General features: G+C 43.0%; 1 protein-coding gene across 3 annotated transcripts in view; it reads right to left on the bottom strand.

Annotated features, from left to right (window-relative positions):
* FDFT1 (farnesyl-diphosphate farnesyltransferase 1) overlaps positions 1 to 23,034 on the bottom strand; it is a 29,541-nt gene that overhangs the window by 5,132 nt on the left and 1,375 nt on the right. Inside the window, exons 2-7 of one of the 3 annotated variants that reach the window (XM_005886687.3) lie at positions 11,969 to 12,066; positions 10,770 to 10,953; positions 6,618 to 6,746; positions 5,639 to 5,830; positions 3,487 to 3,663; positions 2,020 to 2,172 (exon numbers count right to left, since the gene is read on the bottom strand). In XM_005886687.3, the coding sequence (XP_005886749.1) occupies positions 2,020 to 2,172; positions 3,487 to 3,663; positions 5,639 to 5,830; positions 6,618 to 6,746; positions 10,770 to 10,953; positions 11,969 to 12,066 (933 nt within the window). Of the gene's footprint in view, positions 1 to 2,019; positions 2,173 to 3,486; positions 3,664 to 5,638; positions 5,831 to 6,617; positions 6,747 to 10,769; positions 10,954 to 11,968; positions 12,512 to 23,034 lie in introns of those variants that run through there. The other 2 variants (XM_070376026.1, XM_070376027.1) reach the window with 2 other exon arrangements.

Genomic DNA, 23,034 nt, shown 5'->3' with positions numbered 1-23,034 from the left:
TTATTAACAAAATGTCCTTAAGGCTGACATTAAAACCATTTCACATTCCATTCCTTGAGACTCGGAAATTTTCAGTTTAAGTCAAATAAACTTATGGCTATTAATATTTCCTCTAAAATACCTTAAGTTTCACTAGAGTAATTTTAAATAAAATAATTTATCTTTTTTATATTTATTTATTTGATTGCAACAGGTCTTAGTTGTGGCAAGTCAATAGGTCAACATGTGGGATCTAGTTCCCTGACCAGGGATCAAATCTGGGCCCCCTGCAAGGGGAGCACAGAGTCTAGGCCACTGGACCACCAGGGACGTCCCTACAAACTTTTCTTAAAGGGCCTAAAAAAGTATTTTCAGCGTTGTGGGCCCTGTCTGTTATAGCTGCTCAGCCCTGCTGCTCAAAAGCCCTGGGAGCCATGGACGATAACAGAAACAAATGGATGGGGCTGTGTCCTAATGTAAAGTCATTTATGAAATCAGGGGGTCAGCCAGCTGTGTGTGGCCTGCCCTGCTCTGCCCTAAGTCAAACTGTGAATCCCAACTAGGCTTTAATTCCAGTAGTGATGGAAAATACCTAATAAAATATGAATTCTAATACAGCAATGGAACTGCCTACATTTTAAAAACATGGTTTTCTAAAATCAATGATCAGAATAAAATTATAAAACTATTCTCTGAACTATAAACTACATAGCATGTTTCTAATTTATATAAAATGGGAACAGTACCTAAAATGTCACTATTTAGAAAGGGTAATTCAAGCCTTTAGAATTGTGGTGAACAGTGGCTCTGAAGTCAGCCAAACCTGGGTCCAAATTATGGCCTGAGCCATGGTGTTAGGGCCTCAAATTTCCTTGATATTAATAGTACCCACCTTTTTGGCTGCTATGCCAGGTACAGAGAAAGTCCCAAGTAAGTGCTGGCTAAACAGTGAACCCCAATGTCCCAAGTCTCATCAGTAGCTATTTTTTGGTCAACAGCTGGACATGTTCATCTGGTCAGTAAAAGAATTTGGGGTTTTTTAAAAAACCTGCTCTGTATACCTTCTATGAGTGCCTCACACAGAAATGTAGAGATCTAAAATTTGGCAGATGGAGGACAGGAAAGAAATACAAGAAAAATGTGCAATATGCAATGGAAATCAGAGGAAGTCATTGTATTATAGAATTTTTAGATAAAACTGCCCTTACAAATCTTATCCCTGTCAAAACATAACCCAGGGACTGGAAGGATCAGAAAACTAGGGACAGTGGTGACCTGTGGGGAGGGAGGTCTTATGTTTTCATCTGCTTCTGCAGTAATTCAGTCTTCAGTAAGAACAAACCTAAGCCTCTCGGGTTTCTATGCAGCGGAAGGCGGTAGCCACCCACACCCCCTGTGAAAATCAAAAATGTCTCCAGACGCTACTAAATGTCCTCGGAAGAGGAGGAAGCTAAATCATCTCACTTGAGAAGTAAGGCTCAGGGCCTGGCAAGTAGAGAGCCCCAACCTCTAAGAAAAAGTTCTAGAATAGGCATGCTCTGTTTTATGGGATGCATTTTGTCATATGAAATGAGATCAACATTACAAAATTTAGAAATAGTTGCAGCCTCTTGGTTTTCCTTTGTCAAAATTCCCCATGATGGATTCTCCACTGAGGCCCTTGCCATAATATGAAGCACTGGTCAGGGTGTCAGGAAGTGTGGCCTGCGATCCTGGATCCCCTCAGATGCTATGTCATCAGCCACAGACCTGGCTTCACATGCATCAGCCATAAAAGGAGAAGCCTGGTTGGCCTCTAACTTCACCTTCCAACTCAAAAAATATGATTCTCCTGGGAGCACCATCATAAGACCTGGCTTCCTTTATCCCCTCTGACTAGGGCACCAGGAAGCTCCCAACAGTCGGCTCCCTGTGCATATTCTTCTGGAATAAAGGACACCAACCCATGTCTTTATGCCATAACACTGCGAGTTGTTGAGATCATCTAATATCCCAATATGAAGGAATGTTTAAATAGTAACATTATTAAAAAAAGCCCACCTCTTCCATGTACTGGTGTATTATGGCTTTTACAGCTGGCATGTTGGTGGCATCCATCATCAGGGTGACTGCTTGCCCTTTTCGAATCTTCACCACCCCCTTGAACACCTGCTGATTATTGTAACAGGCAGCCAAAGTAGCAATGGCCATGACCTATGGATAATGAGAGACAGAAAACACGTTCATCTCATTTCATGAAAACATGTGAGAAACTGCACTGTAACCAGTCATCATGAGACGGGAAGAGAACATGGGCAGAGAGCGCCAAAGGGCTAAGATACAGCTAGCCAAGAGAAAACACCCATAAAGAAAGCACGCCAAGACGACCCCAGCTCCCATGCCTCCCTTTCTCAGCAACACACAGAATCAAGCGCCCTTTGCAGTCCTGAATAATTCTATAATTTAGTCACAAAAGTTCCTTTTTATTTGAAAAAAAAAAAAAAAAAAACAGACAATCCAATGTAACATTTTCCATGCTAAGGCAATGAGTTATTAGATCTGAAAAACATATATTCCAAAATAGTATCTGAAAAACTTTCACTATTTTGTTTTTTCTCCCTATTTTTCCTACAATGAACATAATCATTATACATTAAAAAAAAAAAAAAAAAAAGTACAGGGGGTTGTGGGGGACAAAAGTAGGGTGTGAGAGGGTATGGTCTCCCATGCTTAAAAGGTAAATTATTTCTAGGATAGATGGAAACCTAATTCCAGCATATGGTTTCCCAGGTGGCACAGTGGTAAAGAATCTACCTGCAATCCCTGGGTTGGGAAGTCCCCTGGAGAAGGGAATGACAACCATTCTGTTATTCTTGCCTGGAAAATCCCATGGACAGAGAAGTGCGGTGGGCTACAGTCCATAGGGTCGCAAAGAGTTGGACACAACTAAGCACATGGCATATATAAGTCCAGCACGGAGGTTTTAGTTCCATCAGCTGGGCAAGACTGGTCATTAGAATAAGACCAAACCAAGTTACCAAATCAGCTAAATCCTGTAACTTTCTTCACTTTGAGTTAAAAACTGAAATAATTGGTAAAGGGATTTAAAAATTAAGTTCCTAGGTTTCAGAGGCTCAGGTTTCATGTTCTGTTATCCCAAGATCTAGGAAAAGGACAGCAAAAGTTAAGTGCTTAATTATGACTTTTTAATAACAGCTTCACCTGTGTTTCACCCAGAACTCATAAAATCTGGACTTGAAGCCCTCGATTTAAATAGTGAGGATAAGAATCAAAGTAACTAGTTTAGAGTAGCTAATGGGAAAATAGGTTCTAGAATTTTTTGGAAAAGCACAGACTTAATTAACCTCAAGGCTGAGCTGAGTGTGGTGGTTGTGGGGCAAAGAAAGAAAATACACTAGAGTCATCTTTTAAGGAACTCTCCATTCCTAAATAGACCAAAATCGTAAACGCCTTCCATCGTCCCCACCCCCAGCACCCCGCCCTCTCCTCAGGCTCCTCGCTCAGTACCTGTGGAATAGCACAGAAGTTAAAAATACTCTGGTTTCGAAGTCGTGACAGGTAGGTGATGACGTCGGGGATGTGGTGCAGTGTGTTGGTGATGAGTTCATTCAGACACTGCACAGCCAAGTCAATGTTCTCTGGCTTAGCAAAGTCACCCAGCTTCTTCACGTACTTGCTCCAAGTCTGGACAGATAAGCAGATTAAAGACAAGTCAGCATATGCATAAGGGAGCAATGCGCGAGCCACATGAAAGGATCTTTGCAAATAAGAACTATGATATACAAAGTCTGTCTTGCCACTGCCTCACCTTTCATCAAGACTGAATCTGTTTTAACCACCATGCAATGGCTATTATAACTACACTCTAACCACAACCAAGAGTAAGTTAAGTGTTTGGGAAAGTGTCCCTTTGGGACAATTAGTTCAGCACAGATGGAGCAATACTTTGATGACCTCAGGCCAAAAAGGCCTCCTGATTTTCGCAAGGCAATTGTCTACTTCTGAAAAAATAACCAGCTATAACAAAATCAGCTACAACGGCATTGTAAGATAAACGTTAAACATTCGCAAGGTGTCCAGGCCTCAAAATAATTAATGATTAACCTTATGTTCCCAATTCTGATAAGAATACGGCTGAACAAGTTATCCGGGGGAAACGAGCTGAGTGTCTATTATAAGAACGTTACCCTCCTTGATCTTAGTAACTTGAAAGTGAAATAACAGCCTCAACTTGAACAACGGGATTGGTTTGATGATCTTTAATGATATTACTTAGAGGGTTCTCTGAAGCTAGCAAATAACTTACTTTTATTCTTAGGTATTCTTAAACTTCCTAAAGAATAACACTTATTATAACTTTATACAACCCATTCCAGTGTTCTTGCCTGGAGAATCCCAGGGACGGGGGAGTCTGGTGGGCTGCCGTCTATGGGGTCGCACAGAGTCGGACACGACTGAAGCGACTTAGCAGCAGCAGCAGCATAACTTTATACACTCCCCAAAAGAAATGACTGGGCCTAAAAGGACTAAGAGATTTAATGGAAAATCAAATTTGTTCTCCATGCTTAACATGCACCTAAACTCACTCAGATTGATGGTACTCAACTGTCCTGCAGAACCTGGAGAAAAAGGTTAATGAGCACCTATGTAACCATCCACCAGCTTCAACAGTTACTGACGCTTGGCTTCTACTGCCCCAGCCCCCAAATTATTTTAAAATCCCAATAATCACTGTATTTATCATTTTATACTGATATGTTATCATTTAATATTTTATTATGAATTTCTAAAAGACCAGGAACCTTTCTTGCACATATATCTTATCACAACTAAAAGTTAACTAAAGGTAAATGTTTAATACAGATTATCCAGTTAGCAGCCATACTGTCCCACTGTCTGATTTTTTCCCACTGAGTTTCCTCCAATAAGGACCTTAAACAAACAAAGTCCACGCGTTGTATCTGGCTGATGTCACTTAGGTCTCTCTTAGGTCCAGCTGCTCAGTTTTTATTTCACTCCTCAATGTGGCCCAGTCCAGGAAGAGAACCCTGGCTGGTCAGTGTCCATGCCCAGTTCAAGGGGGCCCGTCCACTCCAGCCGCTCTAGGCTTTACCGCGGCCCTCGTGGACTCACACACAGTCTGACAAGGAACACCTGTTTGATCTGATCTCCCTGCAGCTGCTCTGGCTTTGTCCTGCACAGACTCTGAGCTCTCGTCTGTGGAGCTGGCGTGCTGCCTGCACCCATTCGTGGTCTGGAGCTCCTGGGATGTTCTGTCGCTTGTGCTTTTGGACATGTTATCCGTGAGCTGGGTTTTGGGTAAAGCTTGAGTGTCTCATCTTTTTTTTTTTTTTCCCTTTGGTGAGAATCTGGAAAAATCCAAAAACTATGACACAGGAACCAAGCCTCTGAGTGAGTCACGGGACGTTATACCCACCACTGGAGAAAGCCTGTCCAAGAAAAAGGGGACACAGCCTGAACTCCTAGACGGATGCAGCCAGTCTCCCTGAAGCAAACTAAACCCTAACCTAGTCTGCACGTTCTCCTGTGCTGTCTACGGGGCCTTGATTTGTGTTTCTGTCACTTGCAACCAACAGGATTCAATGGTTTGTTGTCAGAGAGCGTTCAAAATTCTGCCCAAACCCCCTGAAGCTGTTACCTCTTGAGGCCAAAACTCTCTCCCTTCTCGCTGGTCTTCCAGATAATCACGGATGATGTTTGTTTTCTGCAGGAAAAGGCCCATAGAGTTGGCTCGCTCTGTGTCTTCGCCAATTAAGGGGTCTTCTAACTCCGAGGCCGAGAAGAGACGGGAGAGGCCAATTCCCACTAGCCCAGCAACATAGTGACAGTACTGTAAGAAAATGTTTAGAGTGCTTAATAATGAAACTTTTACTAAAAGGGAAACACTAGAAATCATTAGCTGCGAAAAACCAGGTTTCAAAGAGAGTGTAAAAGATCTCATTTTGCTTTAAACACACACACACACATTATATACCATGTACATGTAAGCAGTAAAAAACATTCCAAGAAGAATGAATACAAAAGACTTAACAAAAATGATCTCTGGCTCATCAGAGATCTGTGATCTCTAGCTCATGTGATATTTCTTCTTCTCTTTTTACTATATATATATATACACATACTATATATATTATATTATATATATAATATTTATATTATATAAAGATATATATTGTACATATATATGTACAACGCACATGCACTGCTTGTAGAATAAAAGGTTATTGGAAAAACAACCGAGTACAGTAAACTTTCTGATATCTGAAACTGGGAGTAAAGGCCCTGAGGGAATAAGGAATATTCTAACAGAAACTAGAATACTAAGTAGACATCTTGAAGACATTTTAAGATCTTGCAGTGTCTCAAAATCTTCATTATGTAAAAGAACGTCATGGTAGTACTTTGTTTTTTTTTAACATAATGAGGATGTGTTTTAAGCTCTGTGTATTAAGTCCTCAGAAACAACCCAGTGGTAACATAAGACTGTTAAGTGTTTATGAGGAGACATTACCACTGGGTTGTAAAAACACCACTTCTTCTTCATCCTAAACATCACGGTGGGTGCTGCCAGCTCATCGGTGCCACCCACACCGACAATGCTCCACAGGGACACTAACCTTGTCCCACTCCCGTTCAGACGTCACACGCTTATCCAGAAACTCCGCCATCCCAAAGCCCATCTTCTGGCAAACGTCAACAATCACTGTCTGATATTTCTCAGCCAGATTTCGAAACTCCAGGGAGATCTGAAATGGAGGTCGTAAAAAAACAGAAAATATGAAACATGTGTTAAAACTGGGAAACAAGATGGTACCTACGGATCGTAAAGCAGAGCTGTAACAGAACTTGTTAGTGAAGACCCCCAAATGATCCAGCAGTAAGCCTAAATCTATGTTATACTATGTTTCTATATACTGAAGAATAAGCTCAGCAAATTTCACACATGTTAAAATAGAAGGGTATAAAAATGCTAGTCTCCAAACTCAAGATGTAAAGTCTTATTATGTGGTCACCTTCCCAATTAATGAGAAATGAGATGCTTCAACATAAAACTGAACCTAAGTGTAAGAATTTTAGGAAGAACATTTCATTTTCAGACAAGCCTCATTATAATGAAGATTCATTTGTGCAGTCTTGGGTGCTCCCTATGCAACAAGCACTGCTGTGGGTACTGGGGTGCACAGCTGGCAGGTGACCTGCCCTAAGAGCTTATATTCCACTGAGGAGACCAGACAACCATTTTCCATCATCAGTTTCTGAATTCATGACATGAAGCTATAGTGTCTTACCCATTATAAAGGCTATACTTTCTAATTTCTTAAACAACTCAGTTTAGTTCAATCTGAGGCAGGCTATCCAATGTTTTTTTTTTTTTTCCCCATAGCCCAAGCTTTAATGTCAAAAAGTATTATTGATGCTTTTAAAATTCATCGCTACTGCATAAGTATCTTACTTAAGTTCAAAGAAGTGTTTGTAGGTTGTCAAAATAAAATATTAAATACCATGAAACTTTTCAAATAATATACTATCCACAAAATACGAAAAGTAGTGAACAGACTTTGCTAAGGATCTGAAGGGTGAGATCTTGGTCTCATGTAGACTTGGTCTACATTTACAGAAAGGTTAGAAAAACTCCCTCAGGCAACACCTAAATGTAAGGACCTGAGGGAAACTCAGCTGGTTGCAGGGCACTGAAAGAACTCAGAAGCCTAAGATATTAAGGATTATTCTGATAAACATTGACTGTTAAACCCCTAAAATCCGTAAAATCAATCCCATCTCTTCAGAACTGCTCTTTCCAGAACAGCTGTTCCAAGACAAAGCCCAAAGGCAATTCCCACGTGGACTGAAGCAAATCAGCGACTCTACCAAAGGTCATCTGAATCCCTGAATCTCGAGAGGACCTGGTCTTTCAACAGCTAACAGGGCTGGGTCAGTTCTATTTATAAAAGGGGCAAGGCCAGCCAGCTGGGGGAGGGGCAGCTTAGGCTTGAAAACAAACCCTCCAAGGTAAACACTTCACTGCTGAATGTGAACCAATTTCAGCTTTTTGGTACTTACTACATCGTTGTACAGAACACGAAAACAAATGTCTAGGAAAGAGTGACAGTGAAGAGCTCTCCATTTCCCCAGAAATCTGAGGGAGGGACCTCTGCTCAGCAAGGTCACCCAGGAGGTGCTTTCTCTTGTGCCTCCAAGTAATTCTGTTTCCCACCTATAGTACGCTTTTTGGTCCCCGGGCCACTCTCTAGTGATGCTAAGTATGAGAAGAGAAGACACGGAAGACAGTCCACTGGTATCATGCAGAAAGGTCAGATTCCCAACAGGGGTGACAGGGGCATGTAGACAGAAACCTCCCTAATAATAAACCTTGGGAGCTATGATCAAAACGCTTCACCTATATGTAAACTTTTACTTTCTTTAAAACTTTATTTTACTTTTAATTGGAGGATAATTACTTCACAATATTGTAATGGTTTCTGCCATACATCAACATGAATCAGCCATAGGTAAACGTATGTCCCCTCCCTCTTGACCCTCCCTCCCCATCCCACCCCTCTAGGTTGTCACAGAGCACTGGCTTTGGGTTCCCTGCATCACACAGCAAATTCCCTGTGTGGGAATTCACTGGCCATCTATTTTATATATGGTAATGTATATGTTTTAATGCTACTATCTCAAATCACATAATTTTCCTTTTAACCATGTTTTAAAGGGACAGTAAAGCATACCAGGAATTGAGTAGGAGGGTTCTGGAGGCAGGCTTTCTGGATTTGAATCCTGGTCCTGCCACTTAACTTCACAGGTAATTTCAGGCAAGGGGCTTAAAACTAAAACTGTGCTTCAGTTTCTTCATCTATACAAAACATGGGGAACAGTGTATCATAGACATTACATGTTAAACTCCATTAATATAAAATAAAGAAGATGATGAATCGATAATGAAATGCATTTCATAACTCATAGCTCAATAAATGAATGCTATTACTGCTAGTATCATTTAAAAGTAACCCTTTGTTATTCCTCAAGCTATGATTGGAGGTAGATCTCTAAGACTACAAGTCTCCACTAGCACCAGGTGAAAAAGATGTACTCTAATTTAACCCATCACATACAATGATTGTTCTAGAAAGCCTCTGGTGCTCATGCTCAGTCACTCAGTCATGTCTGAGTCTTTGCGACCCCATGGACTGTAGCCTACCAGACTCTTCTGTCTGGAAGATTTCCCAAACAAGAATACTGAAGTGGGTTGCCATTTCTTTCTCCAGGGGATCTTCTGGACCCAGGGATCAAACCCTGCATCTCTTGCATTGGTAGGTGGATTCTCTACCACTGAGCCACTTGGGAAGCCCCTAGGGAACATTGAGATGTGGCCAAATCAAACCTTTATTTATAAGGTATGGAAGAATCGCTTATTTATGTGATAAGATATGATAAAGATATGACTTTCTAAGATAAAATCCTAGAAAAGTAGGATCTAGGCACATGCATAAAAGAAATCTGTGAAATTTTCTAAAGCTCAAGATTTTAGTTAGAACCCACTTTACTCCAACAGAATGGACTACATACCTAATATTTACAGAACACTCAGTATGTACCAGACACTACTCTAAGTACTTTACATGTATAAACTCATTCAGGCCTCACAGCTCTCACTTTACAAAGGCAGAAACTCAGGCACGAGGAAGTTAATGAGCGCATCCAAGCTCACACAGCTGCGGATGACAGAGGTCATCCTGCGTCAATCCTCACTCAGTCCAGGTGCAAAGAGCCCACTCCCTACTCCACAACTGCCCCACCCACTGTGAGCTGCACCATTTGCCACCAGACTCAGGGTGCTCCAGAGGCCAGCGGGGTGACTGTGGCCAGCTGCATTCCTGGGTGCACAAACTGGACAAAGCGTCTTTCAGGACACTGGCATTTGAGAGCTCTTTCCACAGGAAGAAAAGCTGGACTTACCAACAACATCCTGGTAATCATAGCAGCAAATAACATCTGTCTAAGAGCTCCACCTGGAAAAGGCAATGGCACCCCACTCCAGTACTCTTGCCTGGAAAATCCCATGGATGGAGGAGCGTGGTGCGCTGCAGTCCATGGGGTCGCTAAGAGTCGGACATGACTGAGCGACTTCCCTTTCACTTTTCCCTTTCATGCATTGGAGAAGGAAATGGCAACCCACTCCAGTGTTCTTGCCTGGAGAATCCCAGGGACAGGGGAGCCTGGTGGGCTGCCATGTATGGGGTCACACAGAGTCGGACATGACTGAAGTGACTTAGCAGCAGCAGCAAGAGCTCCACCTATTGGTAATTCTTTCCACCCTCGAAACCACACTAGGAGACAGGGACTTTTAATCTATTTTATAGATCAAAGAATGGAATCACAGGCAGCACCAGTTAGTGAGCAAGAGTGTGGGGCCGCCAACCCAGAAAGTCTGGCTTGATGCACCTTCGCCACATTATGCTATGCTGTCCTGAGACTGCTGGTTTTGCAGTTCCCTGCAGGCTCACAGCTCAGTAGTAAAGAATACACCTGCCAATGCAGGTGACACAAGTTTGATCCCTGGTTTGGGAAGATTCCCTGAGCAGGAAATGGCAATCCACTCCAGTATTCTTGCCTGGAGAATGCTATGGACAGAGGAACCTGGGGGGCTACAGTCCACAGAGTCGCAAAAGCAACTTAGGAACTAAACAATGACAACCAGGCACACAAGCTGGCTGACAGCCACCCCACCAATCATGCATGCGACTGCACCCCACTAGTCCTACTACCGTTGGGAAGTCCTCCAGGACTTGTCGGTCCTTTTCCTTGCTCTCCGTGAACCGCCAGTCAGGCTCATAAAGGTATGAGTGGAAGTTGTGTAGCAGTGGCACTTTTCTTTCTATACTGATAGTCATGTCATCTTCCAGTGTGTCCAAAGCTCGGAGAACCAGATAAAATATGCATACTGCATGGCTGTAAGAAAGGAATAACCACTAATACATGTGAACAAACACTCAAAGATACTGTTTCAAAATCACATTTCATTTTTGCCAGGCCATTTCGAAAACCCTCCTACACTCTTAACTCTACAGACCAATGAAAGGATACCCAAAGCTTTTCCTACTTAAGGCAACTTCTTAGCTTTCCTTTCTTAGATGGGAACAATGGAGTTCTGTAATTTATTAAAAAAATAAAAAATGTTACCAGCTGGATGTCACTACTACTCCCAGAATGAGTTACATTTAACTAGTGAAGAACCGTAGAAAGACCAAATGGGTAGACAGAACTATTATTTTGCAGATAAAATAAAGTCAAAAGATATAATAACATCTCAGTCTAAATACTATCATGTATGGCTGGCTGGCTCAGTAGTGTCTGACTCTCTGCAGCCTCATGGACTCCAGGCTGCTCTGCGCATGGAATTTTCCAGGCAAGAATACTGGAGTGGGTTGCCATTTCCTTCTCCAGGGGATCTTCCCCACCCAGGGACTGAACCTGAGTTTCTTGGCAGATGGATTCTTTACCACTAGCGCCACCTGGGAAGCCCAAATACTATCACACTTACAGGCAACTGGTCTAAGTCATGTATATAATCTGCACAGAGGCAACTTCAGAAGAATTAACCCAATACACTAGAAATGCAAGGTAGCCTAAGGGAAGCCAAGGAAAATACATGAACCGCGCAGAGGTCCAGCGGCCAGGACTAAAAAAAGTTAATAAACATCCCCCCCCCACCACCACCACCCCCTCAAAGAACTGGGCAGGGACACGATGAGATGGCCAGGTGCCTGGAAGGCCCAAAGTAAACACAGGCGCGTTTCAACCGCCAACATTTCCTTCACCCACTGGGGCACGTTCTGGCAAAGCCACAAGCACCACCGAGACTGCAACGCGAGGAACTGTGTCAAAAAGTAGCTTCGAATGACTCTGCAGGCCTCTGGCAAAGTTTTCCTCCCCCAAGTCAAAAACTGCAGCCTCTGCCACTCACCGCATTTCCCCATCCAGCGCCTGGATAACAGCTGCGAAACTGCGACTGGTCTGATTCAGGTACTTGTAGCATGTTTTCAAGCTGCTGCTGAGCGAGTCCTGCGGGAGAGGAGACACACGGCGGTGGGAGACGCGGAGGTGCTGGAGTGCGGCTGGGGCGAGCGGCCGGCTGCCGCGGGGCTCCGCAGCCGGCAGCACACGCCCTCTCCCCGGCCGGTCCTTGGACGGCCAGGCGGCGGGAGGCAAGGGGCAGCCGCGCGAGGGGGTGCCCGCCCCCCTGGGTGCCGCGCCGGGACTCAGCACCAAAGTCCTCTTGAAGAGGGACATGGCCTTGGTGCTGCAGGCGACTGCGGCCATGGGAATCGCAGGGCCAGCGCAGTTTTTCCTCCATAGACCCGAGCCGAGAGAGGAGGCGCCCACCGCTGGGCGGGACGGGCTCTCCCTCACCCGCAATAGGCTTGGGGCTTCTGAGCACAGAACAGGCGCCCGCCGCCCGCCCCCTGCGGGCCCCGCCCACCCCGCGGCCAGCCCCTCTCACCCCACAACCCAGCCCGCCGCCCGCCCAGATGTAAGCCCCGCCCAGGTGCTAGCCCCGCCCCGCCCCGCGGCCGCAGGCTCAAAACTCTGCCATTCTGCGCCTGCCTCTGAGTTCCCCTTCTCCCCAGAACCCATAGGCTGCTTAAGGGAACCCAGTCCTCTTTTGAGAAGTTTGCTCTTTCTCCTGCAACGGAATCTCCCCTCGGCCAAACTTTAGCCAGGGTCCTCTGAATCCTCAACCTTTGTATTTCTGTGCTATCTTTGCATCGCTCAGCTCTACCAAGAACGCGGTTAAATTGGTTTAGCCAGAATCCCCCATAACCCATATATGATCACCCTCACTTTCTGGCCAGGTTCCTCTTCCCCCACTTATCCTAGCGCCCCGGCCTGCCTCCAGTAAAAATCGATAGGTAGTTCAAGTAGAATGCTCTTTACCCCATAGGTTTCCTCTTAGTAATTTTTCATCACCCGCCCCTACACTGTGTGGAACTGAGCCCAGTTCTATACTGAAGTCTCTTCCTTTACTGCAAACGCTTTTCTGAATAAAAACTTTTCTGACCTCTTTAACTACTGTCCTGTTCTGGTTTTATTTTAACACCTGTTAAACCTCTATTAGCGGAGAAGGCAATGGCACCCCACTCCTGGAAAATCCCATTGATGGAGGAGCCTGGTAGGCTGCAGTCCATGGGGTCGCTAAGAGTCAGACACGACTGAGTGACTTCACTTTCACTTTCATGCATTGGTGAAGGAGATGGCAACCCACTCCAGTGTTCTTGCCTAGAGAATCCAGGGACGGGGGAGCCTGGTGGGCTGCCGTCTATGGGGTCGCACAGAGTCAGACACGACTGAAGCGACTTAACAGCAACAGCAAACCTCTATTAGGGGCTTCCCAGGTGGCTTAGTGGTAAAAACTCTTGCCTGCTAATGCAGGAGACAAAAGAAACGGGGGTTTAATTCCTGGGTCGGGAAGATTCCCTGGAGGAGGAAATGACAACCCACTCCAGTATTATGCTGTTATATTCCAGTATATTATATATAATTATATATTATTTATATATAATATATAATATAGTATATTATTATATATTATATAATATATATTATATTCCAGTATACTGGAAAACTCCATGGACAGAGGAGGCTGGCAGGGTACTATTTCAAGGGGTCGCAAAGAGTTGGACATGACTGAGCACACACACACACACACACACACACACACACACACACACACACACACCTCTATTATCCTCTGGAAATCTAATTATTCCTTTTATAAAGATTTCTAATCATCTTTCCCTTTCAAATCAATGAACCATAACAATCCTTATGAACTTTATATTTACTCTTCCCTAAGGAAAACAAAAACTGTTTCTTAAAAAAAAAATCCGTATTTTAATACACAACCATATCAGAAAGAATTGCTCTTTTGTATTTATTTTTATGGAGACTTTATATTTTAGAGCAGTTTTAGGTTCAGAGAGAATTGAGTTCCCATATACCACCCCCCAACCAGTCTCCCTGCACTCTCTTTTTAAGAGAGAAACAGGAAATAATTTGCAATATCTAACAAGGGGATGGTTTAAAAGAATATGTGTGTGTGTATATATATATACATATATATGTATATATGTATATGTATAAAAGTAAATCCCATAGTCACTTTGGAATGTTAACAGTGAAACTTGGGACCTTGCTGGGGTCCAGGTGAACCATGTTCTTTTCATTTGTGTATATTTCCTAAATTTACATAGATACATATTCTTTTGTCAAGAGAATAAAGCTTTTTTTTAACCATAAGAATTTCATTTTATTGTGAAATTCAAGTTAAAATTATTAGTAAAAATTAATATTTACTAAGCACCATATATTAGTAATATCATTTTGGACATACAGTCTGGCATATAAAAATACTCAGTGAAGGACTAATGAATAAATTAATCAGTTCAGAGAGTATTTTAAGAGCAATTCATCAACTCCTCTCTCAAAATGTGGAAAGACTTCACAATAAATAAAAGGAACAGCTCTTTTCTGAGCTCTGAGCCAGCTCTTCACATACAACTTGATTCCTTTCCCTGCTCTGCCAAATGTTTTCATCCTCAGCTACACCTAAGGGTTTGGGGGCTGATGTCAAAGCTAGATTGCACTCCTTCTGAAGAGTAACAATCTTTAAGAACATGCCCCTCCTTTCCAAAAATGCCCTCTACAATCTTAAAAGTGACCCAGGTCACTAAATCACTTATCTCCTTCTGCCATCAGTCTTTTTCTTGGCACCTATTTGTTTCAATACATCTGTAACAATTTCCTCAAATTACCAAGAAGATACAGGGAAAATACAACTAAAAAACACACTATAGAAAACATCACTATTACAAACATTTCCACTGCTTGCTTCCCAGGAGCTAAGGGAGATTGGGGAGGGAGTGGGAAGCTAAAGCTACTGCAGCCTGTCCCTTGAGTCTCCTGTTGTTTTCCTTTGCTGAGATGAGCATGCTCCCAAGAACTCTCCAGAGAGAGAAGAGGGATGAAGGGCATTGAGGGGAAGAGCGTGCAGTGGTGAGAAGTACAGGACTGTCCTCCCAGGACTGGGGCTCCAGCTGAAAAGCAATTCCACAAGTAGACAGTGACCAACCTTCCCCACAGCCTTCCGTTCAGACTTCATACAACACAGGTTTCCTCAGAAGGGAGGGAAAACCCCACAAACTTGAGAACTGAAGTTAGGAAATAACAAATGTAGTAACTACCACTTACTGGGCAGCAACTGTATGCCAAGCACAATACAAACAATAGCCTTGATCCTTACACAATCCTTTAAAGAAGGTATCATACAGATCTGCAATCCACCCAAGGACTTCAAGGCCAGATGTGTAGCAGAACTCAGAATCTGTAGTGTTTTAGAAGACAGCAATAAAACGCATACATATCCTGTCTTTGTGGAGTGGCTCCCTGTAACTGGGATTATCAACACTTTTTCAACTGTGAATAATTACCCTAAGTGGGATGACTTTAAATCAAAGCACATTATACCGCCAAATGACTTGGAGCCAGACTTATTAAAAACCTGTTTTAGACCATTTTGGAGTTAGGAACCTGTGACTGAGCGATTGTAAGCCACTATCTCTATTTTATGGATGAAGAAACTGTTGCTGAAAGTTAAGCAACCACAAGTAAGAGTCAGGATTTGATTTAACAGAGAAGATGTTAGTCCAAATAATAGGATTTAGACTTGATGGAAACCAGAGCTTCATGATTAGAAAACACTTTTTCCATTTTGTGCTAAGTGATGTCACACAGCTTGCAGCTGGCAGTATGCCTCCAGATTTATTGATATGCTTCTAAAAATTCAGGATAAATCAAGTTTAGGGAACCCTGCACTCCTACAGCGAAATCTTTCTATGATTGAAATAATCTCAACCCTCCATGTCTGCTAAGTATAAATCTTTTTCTCTAGAGTCTTTATTACTTAAGAGAGAAACTAAGATAATGTTTAGTGAAGAAGTCTTAAGTGGCCCTTTTCTGAAATCATTTGCAAATATTTTGTTATTAATTTTATGGACTTCCCTGATAGCTTAGTTGGTAAAGAATCTGCCTGCAATGCAGGAGACCCTGGTTCGATTCCTGGGTCGGGAAGATCCGCTGGAGAAGGGACAGGCTACCCACTCCAGTATTAATGAGCCTCCCAGGTGACTCATTTTGCCTTTTTTTTTTTTTTTTTTTTTCTTTTCCATGGGGATGGTCTTGATCCCTGTCTCCTGTACAACGTCACGAACCTCAGTCCATAGTTCATCAGGAACTCTATCAGATCTAGTCCCTTAAATCTATTTCTCACTTCCACTGTATAATCATAAGGGATTTGATTTAGGTCATACCTGAATGGTCTAGTGGTTTTCCCTACTTTCTTCGATTTAAGTCTGAATTTGGCAATAAGGAGCTCATGATATGAGCCACAGTCAGCTCCCGGTCTTGTTTTTGCTGACTGTATAGAGCTTCTCCATCTTTGGCTGCAAAGAATATAATCAATCGGATTTCGGTGTTGACCATCTGGTGATGTCCACGTGTAGAGTCTTCTCTTGTGTTGTTGGAAGAGGGTGTTTGCTATGACCTAGTGCATTCTCTTGGCAAAACTCTATTAGCCTTTGCCCTGCTTCAATCCGTATTCCAATGCCAAATTTGCCTGTTACTCCAGGTCTTTCTTGACTTCCTACTTTTGCATTCTAGTCCCCTATAATGAAAAGGACATCTTTTTTGGGTGTTAGTTCTAAAGGGTCTTGTAGGTCTTCATAGAACCGTTCAACTTCAGCTTCTTCAGCGTTACTGGTTGGGGCATAGACTTGGATTTCTGTGATACTGAATGGTTTGCCTTGGAAACGAACAGAGATCATTCTGTCGTTTTTGAGATTGCATCCAAGTTCTGCATTTCGGACTCTTTTGTTGACCATGATGGCTACTCCATTTCTTCTAAGGGATTCCTGCCTGCAGTAGTAGATATAATGGTCATCTGATTTAAATTCACCCATTCCAGCCCATTTTAGTTCACTGATTCCTAGAATGTCGACGTTCACTCTTGCCATCTCCTGTTTGACCACCTCCAATTTGCCTTGATTCATGGACTGTGAACTTCCAGATGTTCAAGCTGGTTTTAGAAAAGGCAGAGGAACCAGTGATCAAATTGCCAACATCCGGTGGATCATTGAAAAAGCAAGAGAGTTCCAGAAAAACATCTATTTCTGCTTTCTTGACTATGCCAAAGCCTTTGACTGTGTGGATCACAATAAACTGTGGAAAATTCAAGAGACAGGAATACCAGACCACCTGACCTGCCTCTTGAGAAACCTGTATGCAGGTCAGGAAGCAACAGTTAGAACTGGACATGGAACAACAGACTGGTTCCAAATAGGAAAAGGAGTACGTCGAGGCTGTATATTGTCACCCTGCTTATTTAACTTCTATGCAGAGTACATCATGAGAAACACTGGGCTGGAAGAAGCACAAGCTGGAATCAAGATTGCCAGGAGAAATATCAATAACCTCAGATATGCAGATGACACCACCCTTATGGCAGAAAGTGAAGAGGAACTAAAAAGCCTCTTGATGAAAGTGAAAGAGGAGAGTGAAAAAGTTGGCTTAAAGCTCAACATTCAGAAAACAAAGATCATGGCATCTGGTCCCATCACTTCAGGGAAATAGATGGGAACAGTGTCAGACTTTATCTTTTTGGGCTCCAAAATCACTGCAGATGGTGACTGCAGCCATGAAATTAAAAGAGGCTTACTCCTTAGAAGAAAAGTTATGACCAACCTAGATAGCATATTGAAAAGCAGAGACATTACTGTGCCAACAAAGGTCCATCTAGTCAAAACTATGGTTTTTCCAGTGGTCATGTATGGATGTGAGAGTTAGACTGTGAAGAAAGCTGAGTACGGAAGAATTGATGCTTTTGAACAGTGGTGTTGGAGAAGACTCTTGAGAGTCCTTTGGACTGCAAGGAGATCCATTCTAAAGGAGATCAGCCCTGGGTGTTCTTTGGAAGGAATGATGCTAAAGTCGAAACTCCAGTACTTTGGCCACCTCATGTGAAGAGTTGACTCATTGGAAAAGACTCTGATGCTGGGAGGGATTGGAGGCAGGAGGAAAAGGGGATGACAGAGGATGAGATGGCTGGATGGCATCATCGACTCGATGGACGTGAGTTTGAGTGAACTCCGGGAGTTGGTGATGGACAGGGAGGCCTGGCATGCTGCGATTCATGGGGTCACAAGGAGTCGGACACAATTGAGTGACTGAACTGAACTGAACTGGTGACTCAGACGGTAAAGAATCTGCCTGCAATTCAGGAGACCTGGGTTAGATCCCTGGGTTGGGAAGGGATCTTGAGGGGGGTATGGCAACCCACTCCAGTATACTTGCCTGGAGAATCCCCATGGACAGAGGAGCCTGGCAGGCTAACGTCCATGGGGTTGCACGACTGAGTGACTACGCACACACACACGTTATTATATATTTGTGTTTGAGGGGGGAGAAAAATTCTGTTCCCTATTATCAGATGCAGCCAGGGATCTGTGACCCAACAGAAAAACAGCCACTGCTTTACAATCCAAGATACACAGTTTCTGGAACACCTCCAAGGACAGGTAATTCACTACCTCTGGAGACTGCCCACCTCACTTTGGTTTTTCGTTGTCCCATAGGTGTTCCTCAGATCAGATCAGATCAGATCAGTCGCTCAGTCGTGTCCGACTCTTTTCGACCCCATGAATCGCAGCACGCCAGGCCTTCCTGTCCATCACCAACTCCTGGAGTTCACTCAGACTCATGTCCATCGAGTCAGTGATGCCATCCAGCCATCTCATCCTCTGTCGTCCCCTTCTCCTCTTGCCCCCAATCCCTCCCAGCATCAGATTCTTTTCCAATGAGTCAACTCTGCGCATGAGGTGGCCAAAGTACTGGAGTTTCAGCTTTAGCATCATTCCTTCCAAAGAAATCCCAGGGCTGATCTCCTTCAGAATGGACTGGTTGGATCTCCTTGCAGTCCAAGGGACTCTCAAGAGTCTTCTCCAACACCACAGTTCAAAAGCATCAATTCTTTGGCGCTCAGCCTTCTTTATAGTCCGACTGTTTTCTCTAATTAGAGGTATACTCAGCCATTTTAAAAAATGCCTCAGATTAAAACTGGCTCAGAAAACCTAAAACTAACAAAATTATCCCTGGAGAAGCAAATGGCAACCCACTCCAGTATTCTTGCCTGGAAAATTCCATGAACAGAGAAGCCTGGTGGGCTACAGTTTATGGGGCCGCAAAGAGTCGGACACAACTGAGTCACTGAGCATGGTAAAATATTGTACTCTGTGCTCATCAAACCTTAGAGCTAGAAGAGGGAATAGTCCAGGTCTCACTTTTCAAAAAACGTAAAAGATGCAAAGATAAGTGTCTGGACCCAAATGACCACCTTATAAATGATGTCCCCTGACTTCAAACATTCAGCTCCCTTGTCCTGCTATCATTTTTTCTTTGTAGTGCTTCTCTCCACATGAAATACTGTGTATCTTTTTTTTTCTTCATTCTGTCTCTTCTACAAGAATGTAAGGTTTGTAAAAGCAAGGTCTTCACCTATTTTGTTCACCGTTTAATCTCAAGCTCCTAGAACAATATCAAGCATGCAACCAGTGGTCCCATGTCTGTTAGATGAATACAGGAAGGAAGGAAAGAAGGAAGGGAGTAAGGGAGGGCGGGACTATACAGCAGAATTGGAAAGAAGTGGAAAGGGAAGAAACCAGCAACTGTTGCGTGCCTGTGATGTATCTGGAGCACACACGACAGCGCTGGGATATGATCCGCTGTCTGGGGCCAGTAGAAGCCTGTGCTCTTTATCCCAGGGTGACCTTCAGAGTGGAAGCAGGAAGGTCTTCAAACAGGCCCAGGTCAGCATCCTGGAACCACCATTTAAGAGCTTCATATTTCAACCACTTTATGTCACAGTTTTATAACCTGTAAAATGGTAGTACCAATAGCTCTTATGTCTTTAGGGTTGTTGTCAAGATCAACTAAGTGTGGTAAATTACAAAATGGCCATAAAGTTTGTTGCTCTTTCCATCAGAAGATGGAGTCTTTCTCCACCTCTTTGCATGTGGGCTCCCCTTTTTTTGGCCAATAAGACAGTAGGAACTGTGAGTTAAGCATAAAGCTCAAGAGTGTGTGCACACTAGGGTTTGCACAATTCCAGTCAAGAGTAGAGAGCCCCCAGCCTATAGCCTGTAAATCACACATGGTCCAGCCACATGCCAACTGGCCAACTGAGCAAACTCAGTAGGAATCAACCCCAAGCTGGCCCAGACCAGAAGAACCCCCAGCTCTCCCAGAGAACTGTGAACTAAATAACAGGTGTTATTTTAAGTCACTGAGTTTGGTTTTTTTAATTATGGTGAAATATATTGTTGTTTAGTCACTAAGTCGTGTCTAACTCTTTTGTGACTCCATGGACTGTCATCCACCAGGCTCCTCTGTCCATGGGATCTGTCAGGCAAGAACACTGGAGTGGGTTAACCATTTCCTTCTCCAGGGGATGGTCTAGACCCAGGGATCTAACCTGTGTCTCCCACACCGGCAGGTGGAGTCTTTACCCTTAAGCCATCAGGCAAGCCATGGTGAAATACACATGAAATTGCCCATCTTGACCATTTGTAAGCAGGCACTTCAGCAGTGTTAAGTACAGTCATACTGTTGTGCAACCAGACTCCAGAATTAGGCTACACAGTTTTGGGGTGGCAACCCAGTGAAAGCTAACTGATAATAGACTTCAAGTCTAGCACATAGAAGAACTCAAATGCTGTCTATTATTAACTTGATTAGTTTAACTCACAGTATAATCCCCTAATCCATTCACCTGCCAAATTACTGTTCCCAAAATACTGCTTTCATCATGTCATGGGTGCATTTGACCATTGCCTGCTACCATGAATATAGCTCAGCTCCAGGATTCCCACATGCACCACTGCACTTTGTACTTCTTTTTTTTAAAGTTAATTTATATGGAGTACAGTTTCTTTACAATGTACTTTTTTTTTCAAAATCCCTTTATCTATTTCTTTTTTAAAGTGTTTATTTATTTACTTAGCTGTGCCTGGTCTTAGCTGCAGTACATAGGATCTTTGACCTTAATTACAGCATGTGGGATCTAGTTCCTTGTCCAGGGTTGGAACCTGGGACCCTGCATTGGGAGCAAGGAGTCTTAGCCATTGGACCACCAAGGAAGTCCCTTTACAATGTACTTCTAACTTGGAATCCTCAGCCCCACACACTGTGCACAGTCCTACCAAATGACTTGGCTCATACTGGCTTTACACACGGATGATCCTCACCACTAATCTAAATCTAATATTTCTTCAAGGCCCTACACATTACAAAGCACTTATTCTGTGTTTTCTGAAAACTTTTTGCTGTAAAATGGTGCTACTTCGCTAAAATTTCCTGAAATCTCAATGAACTTAAGATGACTTGGCATTTCCTAGGTTAACTTTTTTCTTTTTGGCCAAACTGCACGGGTGCCTGGGGTCCCAGTTCCCCGACCAGGGATCAAACTCTCACCCCCTGCACTGGAAGTGCACAGTCTTAGCCACTGGACCACCAGGAAGTTCTCTAGGTTAACCTTTGTACACCTGTTCTCCATCAGGGATGAACTGAGGGTACACAGTTTCCTGTCTGTGTCCATCACACAAAGTGTGCTCAGCTTTCCACTGAATCTGGACCACCCTCTGCTTAATGTGACTCTGTTGCTCATCACCTTAATGACTGTCAGCATGATGGAATCAAAAACGGTTTGTTACAGTATTTTCAGTATTTTTGTCTTCACTTAAAATATTTTAGGGACTTCCCTGGAAGTCCAGTGGTTAAGACTTCAGGCTCCTAATGCAGGGGACATGGGTCTGCTCCCTGGTTGGGGAACGAAGATCCCACAGGCTGCAAAGCACAGCCTAAAAAAATAAATAAAACATTTTATAAATAAAGTGCATTTTTTTAAATTAAAGCAATTATGAGTTATGTTAATTAGAAATACAGTATCCATAAGAAAGGAATTTAAAGTTCTGAAATAACCAGATCACACCTAAGGAATATTGTTCAGTTTTGAATACTAGACTTTAAAGTAAGAGAGACCAGGTTGGTTAATGGTCTGGAAAAAGTAACATATAATGAATAACTACAAGCAGAACACAGAACATTTGGCTTGTATATCATTGTTCTTGAAGAGAATGAGACTTGTCTTAAAATACTTCAAGTGGCATATTACAAAACAAGGATTAGACTCTCTTGACTCCAAAGGGTGAACAAAGAGTAAAACTTCAACTCACTGTTAAGAAACACTTCGTAAAAACCAGAACTGTCTGGAGGGGGCCAGTCTCCAGAGGTAGTGAATTACCTGTCCCAGGAAGTGTCCAGGAAACTGTACCTCTTGGATTGTAAAAGCAGTGGCTATTTTTCTGTTTTGGCAGCATCTGATAATAGGGAACATCTGATAATAGGGAGCATCTGATAATAGGGAACAGAATTTTTCTACCCCCTCAAAACACACGAATATACAATAAAATAAATATTTCCAAATAATTTCAGGAAAGGACCACCTAAGTGCTCTTAGCCAGAATCTCCTAAGTAAACAAATATCTATCAACCAAGGCATAGGAGCAATTTAAGGCTGTATTTCCTTTAGGCATCCCTTTAAAAACTAATCCCCTATCCCAGGCAGAGGTGACTTTTTCCTTCAGTAAATTTCCTTACCGCATGTATATTCTGCCATAGTTACTTAAGTTTCTTTTGTTTACAAAACTAGAGGTTTCTTGAGGGCACTGCATCAAGATACATCAAACAAGGCTCCTGTTTTCAAACAGCTTAAAATCTGGAATCAAACAGACTCTTAACTCTGAAAGGGACTCTGGGAACATAAAACCCATCCACAAATAACCAGGATACAAGACTATGGGGCTGATACAAGATTAAACAGTGCTATAGAAAATGGTTGAGGGAGGGTCAGAGGTAACATGAAAA

Source organism: Bos mutus, chromosome 8 (assembly GCF_027580195.1).
Source record: "Bos mutus isolate GX-2022 chromosome 8, NWIPB_WYAK_1.1, whole genome shotgun sequence".
Lineage (NCBI taxonomy): Eukaryota > Metazoa > Chordata > Mammalia > Artiodactyla > Bovidae > Bos > Bos mutus.
Note: the sequence above shows the minus strand (reverse complement) of the source record. Positions and strands in the feature narration are given on the sequence as shown.